Source organism: Chelonus insularis, unplaced genomic scaffold (assembly GCF_013357705.1).
Source record: "Chelonus insularis isolate UGA/USDA-ARS -01 unplaced genomic scaffold, ASM1335770v1 contig_346_pilon, whole genome shotgun sequence".
Lineage (NCBI taxonomy): Eukaryota > Metazoa > Arthropoda > Insecta > Hymenoptera > Braconidae > Chelonus > Chelonus insularis.
In genome coordinates this window covers 116589-134041 of record NW_023276510.1, presented here as the reverse complement: position 1 = coordinate 134041, position 17453 = coordinate 116589, and the positions used below count along the sequence as shown (strand labels likewise).

The 17453-nt window shown below is 32.9% G+C and overlaps 4 protein-coding genes across 6 annotated transcripts; 2 read left to right on the top strand and 2 right to left on the bottom strand.

Moving 5' to 3' along the window:
- Positions 1-43: 43 nt before the first annotated feature.
- On the bottom strand, positions 44-1184 carry mad2 (mitotic arrest deficient 2). Its single transcript, XM_035082514.1, has 3 exons — positions 941-1184; positions 466-825; positions 44-373 (listed from the first exon to the last, which is right to left on the bottom strand). Exons 1-3 carry the CDS (start codon positions 1008-1010, stop codon positions 174-176), a joined length of 630 nt encoding a protein of 209 aa, XP_034938405.1. The 5' UTR covers positions 1011-1184; the 3' UTR covers positions 44-173.
- Positions 1185-1372: 188 nt separating this feature from the next.
- Positions 1373-5220, top strand: Nopp140 (nucleolar and coiled-body phosphoprotein 1). 2 transcript variants are annotated; one of them, XM_035082499.1, is made up of 4 exons: positions 1373-1506; positions 1826-3715; positions 3959-4048; positions 4775-5220. In XM_035082499.1, the coding sequence occupies exons 1-4, from the start codon at positions 1405-1407 to the stop codon at positions 4928-4930; spliced, it is 2238 nt and encodes a 745-aa protein (XP_034938390.1). In that variant the 5' UTR covers positions 1373-1404; the 3' UTR covers positions 4931-5220. The 2 variants fall into 2 exon arrangements, with proteins under 2 accessions (XP_034938390.1, XP_034938389.1); XM_035082498.1 differs by lacking the exon at positions 3959-4048 and adding an exon at positions 4277-4642 and having other exon boundaries at positions 4775-4915.
- Positions 5221-5749: 529 nt separating this feature from the next.
- LOC118066472 (uncharacterized) lies at positions 5750-9136 on the top strand. The gene is made up of 5 exons (XM_035082520.1): positions 5750-6063; positions 6710-6873; positions 6971-7134; positions 7399-7567; positions 7638-9136. The coding sequence occupies exons 1-5, from the start codon at positions 6046-6048 to the stop codon at positions 7825-7827; spliced, it is 705 nt and encodes a 234-aa protein (XP_034938411.1). The 5' UTR covers positions 5750-6045; the 3' UTR covers positions 7828-9136.
- A 1447-nt stretch (positions 9137-10583) lies between these two features.
- Positions 10584-17340, bottom strand: LOC118066476 (serine/threonine-protein phosphatase 2A regulatory subunit B'' subunit alpha-like). 2 transcript variants are annotated; one of them, XM_035082527.1, is made up of 9 exons: positions 16972-17340; positions 13210-14911; positions 12877-13110; positions 12211-12632; positions 11964-12135; positions 11605-11731; positions 11325-11498; positions 11154-11236; positions 10584-11011 (listed from the first exon to the last, which is right to left on the bottom strand). In XM_035082527.1, the coding sequence occupies exons 2-9, from the start codon at positions 14700-14702 to the stop codon at positions 10822-10824; spliced, it is 2895 nt and encodes a 964-aa protein (XP_034938418.1). In that variant the 5' UTR covers positions 14703-14911; positions 16972-17340; the 3' UTR covers positions 10584-10821. The 2 variants fall into 2 exon arrangements, with proteins under 2 accessions (XP_034938418.1, XP_034938421.1); XM_035082530.1 differs by lacking the exon at positions 16972-17340 and adding an exon at positions 15037-15159.
- Positions 17341-17453: the final 113 nt, after the last annotated feature.

Below are 17453 nucleotides of genomic sequence, written 5' to 3'. Positions count from 1 at the left end.
GAAAAAATTGCTTCAAGTAGATTCCTTAAATTCAATCAATTGATCCAATAAAAAAATATTCATATTTAAAATATAAATTATATTCGTATAAAAAAATTTTATAATCATGAATAATCACACTTAATAGAATAAGAATGTACAAGCGATCAAATAATTAGTTCATGATAGTGCATTCAAGTACTTTTGTAGCTCACAACTGTATCCATTTTATGTAGAGACGTTGAAAATGATCTTAACTGCACTTCTTGACTGTTTGCAATGAAAACTGGTTCAGTTTCATCCCATTCTTGTGGTATTCCACAGTCTGGTACAGTGTAGGTTAATATATCAAATGAGCAGGGACAGTCCAGAAGTGGTAGAAAGCTAACAGTGCCTATTTATAATCGAAATAAAATAAATAAACATATTGAAAATATCCCAAGTGTAATAAATGAGTACATGATTTTATTCCTTTTCTTATTATACCTGTTATTTGTCTGATGACTTCACGTATTTCTTTTTGGATTGTTTGTACGTCCTTGGTTCCAACTTCAGGAAGAACAGATGCTTTACTGCCATCATCAGACTTTAACTTTCCTTCGTAATCGACCTTGAAATCCCACTTCTCTAATACCTCTCTAGTATTAACATTACTAATTACAAGAACTATTTTCTCCACTTTTTGCTGCAGTAACCACTCTTCTACTTGGCCAAGAATTTTATCTAAGAAAGCCTTGATTTTGTTGTCGGTGGACATCAAAATAAACAAACCAAAGTGTTCAACAGGCTCAAATGTTTCTGGGGGATAAATCCCTCGTTGATACAGTATACTATTGATTCCATAATCTAATTTTCATATAAATTATAGCATTAAAATAATGTTTAATACGTTAAACTCCTATTTAAAGCTGATAAAAAAGAAAATAAATACGTAGACATCATTATATTGAGGTGTACATACCTAAATATTCTCTGACAATTTCTGCACTACCTTTTAAGGTTATACACTTTGCTACTTGTTGAGTTTCCATGATAATTGTTCACTTTTAGTAATAATCAAGTAAAATAAATAAAGAAAAACTTAAAAAGGAAATACTGCTTTACTGACTTATTTACGGATTAATTTTGAGGTTATGTACGACTCTGTTTAAATTTGAAAACCGTCAAACTCTGATTTCAAATAAAATGACGACCAATAAAATACTCTGCTTTTATTGATGTAATGGTTGAAACTTGTGTCGTTAGAGTGCAGGTTATTCTATTGACAGTAATGTACCATCAGTTGATAATTATAACAAAAATATCACCATCAATCGATAAGAATTGAAGACTTTTGACTCTACCGGAGAGAATTATAACTAAAAGCCTACGCATGAGCCACAGTGAACCTCACACAATTTCAGAGTTCTTTTGACCGCGTCCATCATGGCATCTTCAGACGAATTAATGGTTTCTTCCCTAATTTACGATTATTTACTCAAGAAAGACATTGGACTTGCTAAAGTTTTTCAGAAGAAAACAAGTGCGGTATGTAAATAAATTTAATTATATATTTATCACTATGCAACAGTATTTAAGATAGTAGTACCGCGAAAATGCCGCTCGACTTTCTCACTCCCACGTGGTTGTTGTTAGTGCATTATTTCATAATATAAAAACTTTTTCACTTGTATATATCGAACAATTTATTCTTTTTTGATGCTCATGATATTATTTATTATAAATATCGATGCTTTTACTTTTTAAATACACAAAACGCCTTTTTTTTTAGATACATCATTCTTGACATTCACCACGTGTTCAATAACCGTGTTTAACCTGTACATAAACAATATTTTATATATAGGTTCCACTACCGAAAGGGTCTCCACGAATAATTGATGTTGTGCAACATTTTCAAAAAAATTCACCAAAAAAGATCAGTATAAAAAGTAATGGAAAAACGGCAAAATCAGATTCAAGTTCAGATAGTGAAAATGAGCCTGAAAAGAAACCTCAAGTGAATGGAAAAGCTCCTAAACCACAAAATAACAAAACACCTGATTCGTCATCATCGGATTCGAGTTCAGATGAAGAGGAAACACCTAAACCAAGAATTCATCAACCAGTGTCGAAACCAGTAAAAAATACTTCGACACCAGCAAAACCAACACTCACGCCTGCGAAAGTTCCAGCCAAGGCTGCTCCGAAGAACGAATCAAGTTCAGAAGATAGCTCTGACGATGAAGATGAAAAACCACAAGCAAAATCTACTCCAATACCAGCAAAATCAACTCCCACACCTGCAAAAGCTCCGGCTAAGACTGCTCCGAAGAAAGAATCCAGTTCAGAAGATAGCTCTGACGATGAAGATGAAAAGCCAAAAGCAAAATCTACTCCAATACCAGCAAAATCAACTCCCACACCTGCAAAAGCTCCGGCTAAGACTGCTCCCAAGAAAGAATCTAGTTCAGAAGATAGCTCTGACGATGAAGATGAAAAGCCAAAAGCAAAATCTGCTCCAACACCAGCAAAACCAACTCCTACGCCTGCTAAAACTCCCGCAAAGAAACAGTCAAGCTCTGAAGAAAGTTCATCTGAAGATGAAAAACCGAAAAATAAACCAGCGGCAGTCGTGAAAACTAAACCAGTAGTTGCAGCAAAGAAAGCTGAATCTTCAAGTGATTCTGAATCAGATTCTGATGACAATGAATCAAAGACAAAAGCCGTAGTTCCAAAAGCAACTCCTGCACAAAAACAAGTGAAAAAGGAGTCCAGTTCTGATGATGATAGCAGTGAAGATGAAGACGTACCTGTCAAAAATGTACCGAAAAAGCCTATTACGCCGGTTGCACCGCAAACGAATAAGAAAAAAGAAGAGTCTAGTGATTCAGATGATTCATCAGAAGATGAAAAACCAACTCCTAAGCCAGCACCAAGTAAAGTAGCACTCGTGAAAACTCCAGCTAAAAAAGAGTCATCATCAAGTGAAGATAGTAGTGATGAAGAACCACCAACAAAGAAAATAGCCGCTACTCCTGTTGTACAAAAGAAACCTGCTGGAAAGCCGGCGAAAGCACCTAGCAGTAGTGAAGATAGTAGTAGTGAAGAAGAGGCACCTAAAAAGGCTGCTCCGATGAAAGCTACACCAGCTAAACCTCCAGCGAAAGCGGCTAAATCATCGAGTGAAGACTCAGATGACTCTGAAGAAGAAACTAAGGCCAAACCTGTTCCAAAAACTGCAGCAAAACAGCCAGCCAAACAACCGGCTAAATCTTCAAGTGAAGACTCAGATAGTTCTGAAGAAGAGAAACCGAAAAGTAAACAAATAGCAAAACCTCCAGTAAAACCTCCATTAGCAGCTAAAAAATCATCTAGTGAAGATTCAGATGATTCGGAGGAAGAACCACCAAAACAACTCATTGTAAAAAAACCGACTAAACCAACTAAGGCGAAAAAATCGTCAAGTGAAGAGTCATCTTCTGATGAAGAAGAAGCTCAAAAACCAGCTCCTAAAACACCCGTTACGAAAACACCAGCTAAAAAAGAAAAATCTAGTTCAGAAGAAGACTCGGATGAAGAAAAAGAGCCAGAAGTGAACGTTAAAGTAACTGGTAAAGCTGAAAAAAGAAAACATGAAGCAATGGATGGTAACAACAAGAAAAATAAGAAAAATGATGTAGAAACGCCAGCAAAGAATCGTAAGACAGAAAACTACAATAATTTCGTCAAAGCCAGTAATGATAACAATGATCAGGTAAGCGATCTTAATTTCAGACCATTAGCAATAGATTTAATCATTAATCTGTCCTTTTATTATTTTCTTTCAAAATTAAGATTATTTATTTATTTTTAATAATAGTAATTTAAAAGTAGTATAAAAGATAAAAATTATATATCGATTAAAGAATATTCGTAAGGATAAATTAAAAAAAAAAAAAAAAAGAATTACAAACAATTCATGGGAAAGCATTGATCATTGATTTCCGCTCTTCTTTAGTCTCGGAAAAAGACACCTTTTCGACGAGTACGTGAAGAAGAAGTTTCCTTATTGAGTCCTAAATTGGCTGATAATTCATTTGAAGCGAAGGTAAAAAATTTTTGCTTAATAGATGAACAGAAAAGGAACAGAAGCAGGAACGCAGGTCACTCCATCGTGAAAGTAATTTACTAGGTCATTGATCATCAATTAGAGCGAAAATAAAATCGATGAATGCTTTTTCATTAAAAATATTTATGAGTACATTAATAAATTCGTTGTCTCTTTAAGTTTTGCTTTCATAGCACGGATTGACCTGTTGTTTCTCTTTTGTTCTAGGACAACGAGGAAGAGTCAAATACTTTTAAAAGACACAATGATAGTGGTCGCGGAAGGGGAGGATTTAATAATAGAGGAAGACGAGGAGGATTTGGATTTAATGGAGATCGCAGAGAGAATGGTGGTGGTGATAGAGGAGGATTTAGAGGAGGACGTGGTGGTAGAGGAGGTTTCAGAGGAGGTCGAGGCGGTTTTGATAATAGAAATAATGATGGCGGTGGATTCAGAAAATCCTTTGGTGGTGATCAACGTGGAGGTAGAGGTGGTGGATTCCGTGGTGGTAGACATTCCTTCGCAGGCGGAGATAATAAGAATTCATTTAACTCAGCACCAGCACAAAATAAAAAAATCAAATTCGATAATTAGGTAAAATTATCTAAAATATATCATGAATATTTGATAGAATACTGAGACTCTTTCTCGTTATTGTTCACTAATTATATATTTACATTATTTCATTATTTTTAATATAATTAAATTGGTAATTCTATTTTTTAGAAAGGTGCAAGAGGCTCATGGGGAGAAAAAGCAAACTTAGACTTGAAATTCACCCGAGGCAAATCTTTTCGCCATGAAAAAACGAAAAAGAAACGCGGTAGTTATCGTGGAGGTCAGATTGACATGTCAGTCAATTCTATTAAATTTGAAGATTAATTGTTTAAATATTTATTAATTAATTATAATAAATAATTAATCAATGAAAATGACTGCCGACGGTATTTTATATCATTCACTTTACTTGACTCAATAGTAAATCTATTTTTTCTTTAGCATCTATATGTAAGTGTTATTGTCTTTGATAATGTTTAAATGAAGCATTAATTATTCATTTATTGAATATCAAATATTTATAATCTATAATATAAATTCGATGAACTTAAATATGTTTTATTACATATAGATATTTGCTAGCAGTTAATTAGGTATTTTATACATATTTAAAGTAAGAGAGTATTTTTCGTTACTTCTTAATGTATAAAATAAGTTTTTTGTGTGACTTAGTTTGACTACAATTATTGTAAATTACATTCATTTCAATATTACTTTTAAGAATGAATATCTTATTAACGAAGTTTTAATCCTTGGTAATAAATATCAATTCATTAAATAAAGATTATAAGATATTATCACAATTTGGTGTTTGATTATTTCAATTATACCTTCTCTATTTATTTTTAAGTGTAGTGACCGAAATACTATAATTATAAAATGTTTCTAAATAACACCTTTTTCTAAACATTGAGTTCAAATTCTTAATAGTGTAATTACTTTATACAGAAGTAAAATAGCTGAGTTGATCCTTCAATTCAGGTCGCATAATAGTCGCGTTAATTATTTGAAACACACGATTTCTAAATAAATTAAGAATGGATGAAGGAGAAGATACAAGGAATTATATACTGCCAAACCAAGCTGAAGAACGGAAGGTTGTTAATTCTCCTTCTATATGATATATATCTGTCCTCTTTTACCTGGATTCTCTTTAGTTTTTCCCTCACTCGACTATCCAGATACCAAGCTTCCAGCCGTGGTGTTCTTTTACTCACGGCCGATCCTACAGTCAACCTCTGAGCATCCACCTGCACGGACGGAGGTACTCGACCTCACGGCATCCGGCGTAGTGACATGAACGGCATTTCGTGACTTTTATCTTGTGTTTTTGCCTTTTTTTGGCACTTTTTATCTTTCAAACATATTTTTTATCGTGTAAAGTTCTACTTTAACTAATTAATTATTTAAATAAAAAGTATCAAAATAAGTTAACCAAAATGTTGCTTTATTCAACGGTGAGTTTTGTTTATTAATGTATTAATTATAAGATTTTGCTATATTAAATTATCAAAAGAATATTTGAATCAGCTATCAATATTTATGATTACCTTCTTTTCTACAATAATAGTTGAGTTGAGTTATGATAATTCTTGGATCAGATAGCAAAAAAATCAATTATCTTGTTGAGTTTCGGTTTATGGGAATTCCGGGAATACCAAGGTAAAAGAATCATCAGTTCTTCAGAGACTTTGGGGGATAGTTGGTATTGTAATCTCAGAAAACTTTTATTAAAAGATGGTTTTCTTTTGAAATAATTTTCATGCAACCTAAATGCATTTCAATATGAAAAAATACCATAGCCTATGAATACGAATGAGAAAATACATATTTTTGATGGTATACCGTTAGAGTTGAACACATTGACCGTTCATGCGAGTCGAGATCATCGCATAGCATCGTACCGTTAGTCGTTTTACTTACAACCACGTGATTATTGGAAAAAAAGTTTTTTCACTTTTATTGCTATGCGCTTCAATAGAACTCGGCTCATCAGTTACCGTGTTTACTTTTTATTACCTTCTTAATTCTTTACATTTATTTACTCATTTATATATAAGTTTTTTTTGTTATTTCAATTTATAATCATATTTTTTTTTACAGGTGAGAAGCTTATTTAGCTTTTTCTTGATTATTTTGATAAGTCAAGATCTGGTGAAAGCTTCTCAAAAATGCAAAGGAAATGGAGTTGGACTCAAATATCTTTGGGGAGATGCTCTAACCGATTCCAGCGATTGTATAGGACCAAATAATATTCCTTATCCTTCGTGAGTTTAATTAAAGTTTTATTTACTTAGATCACATATTAAAAAATAATATTTACTTTTCGATAATTATATTATTAATGATGAATTAAAATTCCAGAGCTGCAATAACCCGGAGCTTTAAAAGCTTATGGACAGGAAATAGTCGAACAGGAAGGGCATTTTCTCAGAACCGGGTGACAGATCCAGAAGTGACAAGACAAACCCTTTTACATAATTATAAAGTATCTCGGGATGATTACACTCTAAGCAACGACCGGAACGGTAAGTCAATGTCAAGATGACTCGATTCTACGTAACGGGATTGCCAAATAACCCATAAGTAAACTCTGCTCGATCACACGAAGCAGCAGTTCTCTCAAGTGTTATTCAATACAGTTATCAACTCGACTGTTGCAGCTACTTGGCGGCATAACGGGATGTAAAACTTGATAGATTCTAGCTTCTGTATACTAACAAGTTGCAGAAAATTATGTAAACTGATTAAATGATAATTAATGACAGTATAATTGTATTATATACTTCCAGGTCGAAGTTTCAGTTCGAAAGAGACTTGTGGATCACCCAGTAGACTTTGTAAAACCCGCTATAACACCACGGCACCGATGTACGGGGTCAGTCTCACCAGCGGGCAACCAGTTACAATTGTGCAAAAATTCCCCGACCTACTGCAGCAAGTCGTCTTCGAGGTTTGCGAGTAAGTGTGCTCATGCTCCACTTAAATGGAGTATTCAGTAAGACACTCATAAATTCGTTTTTACTTTAAGGTCCAAAGAGTGTGATGTAGTACATGGGGAATGTACTCAAACATATGTTCCTTATTTATTTCTGGTAATACCATTGGGCCCGGTTACACTAACAGGCCAAGATTATGTCCTCGTAGAAAGTGGATGTGTTTGTAAACCGAAGAATTCAATGATAACAGCATCAGAAGCACCATTAATACCCAACTTGTAAAAATATTTATTTTAATCATAAGATTAATGATGATAATGATGATGTTCATAATTATTTACTGCAAAGTAAATCAAAAATGTAACGATGTCACCTTTCTGTGAAAGGAACATTGCTCAAATTGGAGTTACTATGTATTTGTCGAGTAATTTTATTTACTTATCTTTTTTCTACCATAATCACGCGGTTCTTGACCCAAACAATCCTCGAGGATCACTGACGCGTATTTCCCACGCTCAATTCTCTACTCTACGAATTACTTCGTATGCGACTTGTAACGGTCCTTGCGGAAATTGCAATGATAACTAGTAAAGTAGGAAGAAGAGAGTATGGGAAGGGCAGAAAAAAAATAATAGTAAGACTATTAACAACAATAACTCCGTCTTAGATGCCTGATAAATTCTGAAAAGATATCCGGTGTTTTAAAATGAAAGACCCAGAAGATAAAGAAGAAGAAGATTTTAAAAGTGTTAAACAATATTAAATTTAATAAATATATTAAATGATATAAAGAATAAATAAAGACTGTTATTTTGAATAAAAATGTGTTAATGGAATGTGTAGAAAAGAACCAAGTCAGGTCGCTTACATACGCTACTGGCCCGCTTATTTAAAACCGGACTTTGGAGACGTGGAAGGACTAAGTAAAGCCGCGCCTACTGAGAAGCCGATGAACGATGGATAATCATTGAAGGAATTGATGAGAGAAAGAGGGGAAGACTGATCAGATGATCCTCTTACTTAAGCGAACCTGTGTAAATTCTCTTTTCTTTAAGTGGACGTGCTTGAATAGACTCAACTTGGCATTGCCGGCCGAATGGTTCGCACTATGAATTCCAATGAATGTAATGAACCGTTATTTCTCTACAAGATCATTCACCTTGACTTACGCATCAGTGAATCGCTGTGAATCATCAAAATTGACGTGACACATTATCAATAATGATTTGCATTCATAGACTCATTAATATTCTAATTTACGAGAAGTTTATATATTTTGTGTATTGAAGCGAAGAAAGAGGATTATGTTACAATGATCTTTAAAAAAATTTCCAATTTTAAAGTTTTATTTTTCAAAATTCTGTTTTTTTTGCTCAATTTTATACATGTTACATTAATTTTATTCTTCTTTTATTTAATTATGATGTTTATCTTTTTTTTCGCTTCAAAGGAGATGAGATGTTTAATAATTATGGATTATCGATAAACACTAGGGCATGAATATTATTTCTTGTAATTATATTTATTATTATGATGCAAAAACATGAATTTATTATCGCATAGAGGTTTGTGCTGCTGTATCAATTTTCGTCGCAATAATTTATTTGCACATTTAATTTATTGATAATAATTATATAATAGTTAATAATAATCATAATTTATTTCCTAAATTAATTTGAAACATGATATATGAAAGATTCACCTCATAAAAATATTGATCTAAATTTTTTTTTTATCATATAATAATACAATAATAGAATTTGTTATATCAGACGTTCTTCAGGGATCGTAAATAAAATTTTTCGTAGAAAAATGTAACCATACTATTTTTACAAAATTATTTAATATGCAATCTAAACTAACAGAACATCATAAATAATTATTCTGTAATGATTATTTAATTATATTAATAGTATAATTAATTTATTTCAAATATTATGAACTGACTTGAAAATTTTTCATTCAATTTTCTACACGCGAATATCATTAGATAAATAAATAAACAGCAAAAATTCAATGATAGAATCTGATAAAAATATTAAATATTCAACGACAGGCGATAACGATAAAATAGGAGAATAATTTTTAAGATCAACCAAAAGATCGCACTAAAGAATTTTTTTTAATAACTGTGCTCTAATGATTGACATTAAAATGTAAGTAACTCCATTATATAGCACTTAACGACGCTCGAACAATAATAAATCTATCGTAAATATAATAATGGATACATACGAATAACAATTAAAATACGATCAAATGCAACAATGAAACATTCGCGTGAAAAAACACCAGTCATCTTAATTGTAAAGTCCAATGACTTGCATTAATTAATTAATTAATTGAAAAAATTATAACAAGCCTCATGTATTGTATATTAGCACTATAATTACATCTTTGGAAAGATAATGAAACGCGATTATACTGCAGAATTACTGGCTGTCAAGAAGCGACGATAATTGGAACCACAGTTTTTTTACTCGATCCACTTAGCTGTTTAATGAAAAATAAACAGGATTTGATATATTGATTTGATAATATACGTGTTATTAACACGTATTAGACTAGAATAGTATTTGTAAACTTGAAAAAATTGATTAATAGCTGATAAAAAACTCAATACACTTGGAAAAATTTTTTTATGAAAATAATTATAATATAAAGTTGATTTTTATTTAATTACTTCATGCTAACAATACTTGCATTAGATGAAACAACTTCAAGAGAGATATTTATATATTTGAAAAATTTTTTCCAGTGTATTGTTGACTAACAAAGTGGAAAAATTATGTATACATAAGTAAAAATAATGTATACATAAAAGCAAAGAAGTTATCGGCGTTTTAAATTGATATATGACTCTAAAATGGTATATTGTACACGTACAAATGATAGAGCTTTATGACGCTCTTGATATACTTCCATTAATTAATAATTAATAAATAATGTCAACTGACAAATGTGCCTCATTACCTTTTTGCACCATTTTGAGGCACGTTCGATATTACCTAAACCCTAAAAATTGATAAATTAATTCATCATTTTCGCATTTTTTTCATTTTATCTAACAGTTAAATTAATTATTAAACAAAATAAAAATTGACGATCTTATATATCCTATTTACAAAATGATAGACAGAGGAGCCTACCTATATACCGCAAATCTTTACGATAAACATTATTCATGGCACACAGACATGCTGAGTTCAAGTTTATTTTCACGAAACGATGCACTTGAAATAATGGCACTATTATTATCATACCATCTTCATTCAACTAATTGTCACTCTCCGCATAATCGTCGCTGTCTCCACTATCATAATTTTGACCTTTTTGGTCACGACGATGATCACTAGAGTCTTGATAATCTCTTGAATAGCAATCCTTTTTGTTACTACTATCATTTGTTTCTTCTGGTAAGGTATTTATTGTGGAATAATCTTCCTCCATTCCGTTATCGTACATCCTGTAATACATAAACATTACATTAATTGCTGTAATTTATTCATTAATAATTTCATTCAAAATAACTTCATTGCCATATCTTATCAAATAATTATAGCATATAAAAAATATCTTAATAAAATTATAAAAAAACTTTAGTTTACATTTGATCATTTGCTTCATTTCCGCTCTCTTCCGCAACTAATAATTCATACTCATCAGCTGCAAATCGATCCCAATCAGAAAGCTGCAATAATAAATAAATAATGTACAGTCTACTGAAAGTAATTTTCAAAGATAATTTTGTGGTAAATTAATAAAATTTCAATTCTTACTTCATGGCCTTCGGCATCATGATCTCTAGTTGAAGCAAATGGATCCCTTTGTTCATGGTCGAGGTATTTTTCAAGGTTGAAGAATGTATCAAAAAATATTGAGGTCATTTTGCACTTTCTTAAATCACTTAGAGATATTTTTCCAGGAATTTTTGGTTTAATCATGTCTAACATCTGTAATAGTTCATTTCATCGAATTTATTATTATGTAAATAAATTCACAACAAAAAAGTTATTTTAATTCAAGGACTAACATAAAATATCACAAATAATAATCTACCTGACAAAGACAGTCTTCGAATGGTAACGTTTCCAATCCAATGGCCTCCATTCGATGTAATTGTTCTTCATAAAAGTATTCTAGTTCATACATCGAAAGGTATCCATCACCATCTAAATCCATACATCTATAGAAAAAGTTGAAAAAAAATCAATGAATCATTTTATAATATTTATGCAGCCATGAAATTAATTCAATTAAATATTTTGAAATATATTGAAATATATGTATATTAATAAATTAAATTTGTTGAAAAATAATACTCTGATAATCAAATTGATTTAATTATTCAAAAATAGTTTTATTAGAAGGTCATAATATTAAAAAAAACTTTTCCTAATAAAAAAGTGCGTTTATACCTGAACCAATATTCAATAGCCGTAGGATGATTTTTATCTTCTTCACTGAGCAGAAACCATACGAACTCAGTGTAGCTCATTTTTTTTTCATGTTGATGTACTCCTCCACTTTTAACTCCGCCTCTAGTTACAGCACCGCTGAATATTCTTTCTATCAAACGTGTTGACAACGCTGAAAGAAAAATATTTGAAATGTAGAAGAACATTTAATGTTTAATTAGCAGTAAATTTATCATAATAATCCTACCACGATCATTGTGTCTAGTTAGATCCATCTTGTCAATAAATAAGTCGTGATCACGATCCAGTTCCCAGAACTTGCAGTATATAACGTAAAAGTGTTCATAGCTAAAGTAGGACGTCACCTGGTTTATATCCTCTTCGTGCTCTAGAATACCAATAACTTCCAACAAGTTGCTTCTTCGAAGCTCAGTAATTGATATTTTTCCACTCCAACTTCGATTTACACAATAAAATATTCTTGCAATCACAGTGTGAACGTAACGAGAATGAAATTCTGTTGCTTCTTTCAAAAATATCAAACCTGGATGGGTATCAACAACATCTTGTACCAATGCTACGAGATCTTCAGGTAGAATATAATTCCTTAATCCTCTAGTTGTTATCCTTATAAATGTACTGGCTGCATCATGATTATTTCTAGTAGCCCTGAAAGTGAAGTTATTTTCATTGTAAAATTAAGATAATTTAAGATAGTATAATTATACTCGTTATATTCAATGATCCGATTACTAAAGTCTTTACGTAAAAATTTGTTTACAAGTTTAACCAGAATAGGATTATTTTTTTTCTATTGAATAACTGTTTAGTCTTCTTAAAATGATTGCATCATTCAAGGATATTTCTAATGACGTTAGAAGAATATTAAGTTTAAATATTTGATTTTACTTACTCTCTCCAAAAGTCAAGGAAAGCAGTCATTTCTATACATGCTGTTTTATCTCCACCGGCAGCTAAGAAGAGCGGAATCTTCCAGTAAAGAGGTAAATCACAAGCTTTAGCAATTATATGAAATTGTGAACGTGAAGCACGATGTCCCGGGAGACTCTCAAAGGCTTTACTTATTTTCGCAATAACAGTCGCTCGTTGTGTAGGTGGAATAGGTTTACCTCCTGGGAAATAGAATCTGCAAGAAAGAAGATATTAAATTACTTGGAATATACAATAGCTACAGAGCCTAAAGAAAAAATGTATAACGAAGCAGAAAAAATTACTCAGAAATTACCTTGGGATGCGAACATTTTTATTAGCCTTTACATGCCTCTGAAGAGTAGTATGTGGTAGTAAATCTTTGGACTGTCGTTCCTGAATTTTGTCTTTTACATAAGATAATGGTTTAAAACCCTCACTGTTATTGCCAAGCCTTGAAACAAAACTCACAGGCTGCCGAAGTCCACGTTTATCAAGTAGAAGTTCACTTGGACATTTTTCAAAAATTAAAACTCGTTCTGCAACTGATCCTCTTGTGAGAAATGGTCTCACAGGATTAATATTACTTCCTGTCGTGCTAGAAGTATCAGTAGCAGCAGCAGCATTAACAGCAGCTACAGTGGCACGAATATGTTGCTTTCGCTGAGTTGTAAGTTCCGGATGAGGAACTTGATCGACTCTAGGTCTTGGAGAAGTAATTCTTGGACCCCATTTGGAATTAACAACCTGAACTTCACGTTCCTCTTCAGCTTCCTGTTTCTTTTCAATTTTTTCTGCTGAAATAGTACTTTTTGATTCTTCAGCTCTTTGCTGAATTTGCTGAAAATAATGTGATGTTCTTTCCAACACATTAGTTACGAGTTTAGGTTTTTCCTTCTTAATTGCAGGTTTTTGCTTGGCAGGCGTAGGCGAACTAGTGTCCTCGCCAATCACTGCACCTGTTTTTAAAGCATTAATAAGTCTTTCTTCTTCACGAGCTACTTCATCGAGATATGAAGAAGCTACGTTAGACTTGGAAACATTGACCCGAGTTGAAGTGGTAGAAGACTCAGTGAATAATTTATTTTTAAGAGGCCAGGTCGTTAAACCCGAACTTTGGGTTGACCTAGACAATTCTCCGGTCGGCGAAGTTGACGATGTGTTGAGTAGAACACTGAGGGGGCGTTTAGATTGGCTTGAAGTAGATCCAGGCAAGTCTGCTGGCAAAATACTTTCAATAGTTTCACCAAGTGATGACGATGGTGATGCCAGAGACGATGACAATGCTGATTTCGTGGCTATTTTTGGTCTTATCGGTTGTTTTTGTTGAACATTTGATGAAAGTCCATGTGCTGAATTACGTTCAAACTTTTCCAAAGCAAATTGAATGGAAGACGGAAGATTTTTTGTCAAATAAGATGTTCTTTGTCTTGCTTTGTCTTCAACAACAAAATTATTAACAAGTTTCTCTAGACTATTGTTATTATCCAATCGTGGAGGAGGTGGATTGTAAGCTTGTCCTGATCCACCAACAGTCAAAATATTCTCAAGAGGTTCAACCAGCTTTTTGGCATTGGCACTTGAGTTTGGAGACATCGTAGGCGTTAATGCACTACCAAATTTATCAGCGGCAGTAGCATTGCTGTGGCAATTTAATATTTCTGTAGGCGCCAGTCCACGGCTTTTCCAAGTTTGATAAATAGCTTCTGCATGATCACTAATTTGTTTAGCAATCGCTGCAATATCTTCTTCACCCGAGGACTCTCCCGGGAACTTTTGTCTTAACTCATGTTTAGCTGTCGCTGCCATTTTACTTCAATTACACTCAATTTGGCCTCCAAGCTCTTTATGTCTATATGGACTTACAGTAGCGAGCAACTGACATACTCGCCAGTTACTCCACGACAGCGTGAACAACAATGACGCGTTCATTGTCCGATTTTTTTTTCAGCTGCCTACTGTCACTCTTGTCTATCTGCGTATCGTCCGTGGATTTTTACTATCTCCAACCATATTATCTGCAACATAATAAAAAGTTTTATTACACTTTGTTACTATGCATTACCTCCTTCTCATTTACCCCTCTTTGCCTTCTTTATGTTACTCGTTAGAATGTGAGAGCCTACTAAAAATAGTACTCAACTATTCGTTTAAGCACCGTGTGAACCAACATGTGATTAGAATGATGCAGCTGCAGTATTATATCCATTCCTATATCATCAGTCACTACTTCTCCATCAATATCTCTCTCAATTCTGTTCATACTAAACAACTAACTTCATCTTGCGTAAGATATCTACATTTTCACGTGCTAGTATTTTCGTACAAGTCTCGAGGAAACTCTTTGGCCGGGCGCAACCTATTTCTGGACTACATACTCTTTTTTTTTCATACACGTGCGCATGGAATTGTCGAGCAGTGAACTAACCAGTAGGTGGATGAATGTCCGCTAGAAATATATGTCATAGAAGGCAACAAATCTCATTGACATTCCAAGCGTATAAGATGGATTTTCGCAAGTAACGTGGGCTTGTCCACCTTTAGAATAAATTCTTACGAAATCAATGCAATTAATATTAATAATAAAATAAATATTCTGAATTCAATAACCAATGTATGTGAATATAGAAAGTGAAGAAAAGTCAAAGTACTTAATTGCCAGAAATTTTATTCACTTTAGTCATTCAAAAGCTCGTCTATTGTCTTCGTCAAGAAATTTATTATGATATGATGATAGCAAAAAGTTAAGTGTAATTCCCTTTCTTTATAGACCCACCGTTATAAACACATATAATCAAGGAGCTCGGCAAAGTCCGTACAACGTCGCTGATACTCGACTGTCTAAGAATAAAACCTTAGGCCGCCGTATTTGGCAATGCATGATGAGAGAACCATGGCACTGTGGCAAGAGTCACCGTCATTACAGTCCACTCCATGAGCTCTGACCATTTCTCTTAACTGGCCAACAGTTCGACGGTCCAGGTTGATTTACAACGTGGGTCGTTAGTAAAGCAGAATAGCTAGCAACATGAGGCGACATTGATCAACGAGGGAGTGGCACTGGTGGAATCGATCGACTATTATTATGGCATTTTGTGTCTTTAACTAAGCCAACAAGCTTTGCAATAATAATTATTGTTGGTTAGAAACCAGGTGTTGGATCAATACCTGGGAAGTGAAGATGCGATAGGCTTAACTTAACTTTCGAGTCAAGGACTCTCTTCACTTGATCTTGTTTCTTTTCTGTTTTGTCACGAATCCCTTAGCGACCCTTTTGTTTAGACTTTCCGGCTTTAAATTGTATATTAAATTACATGACCAGTGTACTAAAAAGACTGATCACGTTCTATTAAACCTGACAGCCTCACGTTTCATTGACAATTTCAAAAAGGAAGACAAGGATGTACATAAGAGCGCGGCATTTCCTTTAAGCTTTCAGGAATAATTTTGTATAACACGACAAGTCGAAGCTTGCCGAGCTTTTCCGAGATATCCATTGAGAAATTGGCACTTTGCCAATTGTACTATCCATTTCTCTAGATACTCTTAATGATTCTAGAGCATATTCCAACGTGATTGCAAGCTGTTTGGACACGATACCTGGACATGAATACAAATTTTACCAACATAATTACAGATTTATAGAATTTTAGCAATAAAAGATCTTTGATTGCTTAGAATACAAGAAGAGTTAACTGCCATTATATATGTTATTAAGCTTATTTTAGGGCTATATTTCCCTTACACAAGCCATAGAAGCAGAAATGTTAATGATCCGAAACCAGTTTGTAATCACTATTAACTAGAACTAGTTTCATAAGACGAACAAGATTCTAAGGCTCCTGCAAAAATCGATCGTGGAAGATACAGCTTGCAAGGCCTCGAAATGTATTTTCCGACAATCAAATTAGATGGAAAAACAACTAAATATTTTAATTAAATAATTAAATAAGGGTTATTTAATTGATGTAAATTGAATAATTAATATTAATAATAATAATACGGTATAATGTGTGGAATAGATTAATATAATTAGTAAATTATGTGCATATATTAGAATTAAAAATTCAGATCTTACCAAACATAACCCTGGATTATATTTCCTTGACGAAAAAAAACCATTAAAAAGGTAATTTGAATTAGATAACAAGTATTGTGTCACTATTTTTATTGAGTGATGATGGCAATCAAAAACACAACAAATTCATCTAAACCATTCAACGTTTCAAAAGTTTATAAAATGTTCGAAATTCCTTTTGTTATATTCATTTGACTTAACACTAATTGTTGACTTTGTACACTAACAATTAATCATTAGACAAAAAATAAACAAAATGACTTTAAATCAACAGGAAATATACTTGATTATAAGATAACTTAAACGTAACAATCGAAGCCTCTACAAACGACACACCAACACTGGTAAACTGAGGAAACTGCTGATGGTTCGAAGACCACAAAGCAGACAAGCTGATGTTTAGTTCGAATCCAGGGTCCTAGATCAGTGTTTTTTTGTTTTTCAGTTGGCACTCCAAAACTTGTAATTAGGAAATATATGAG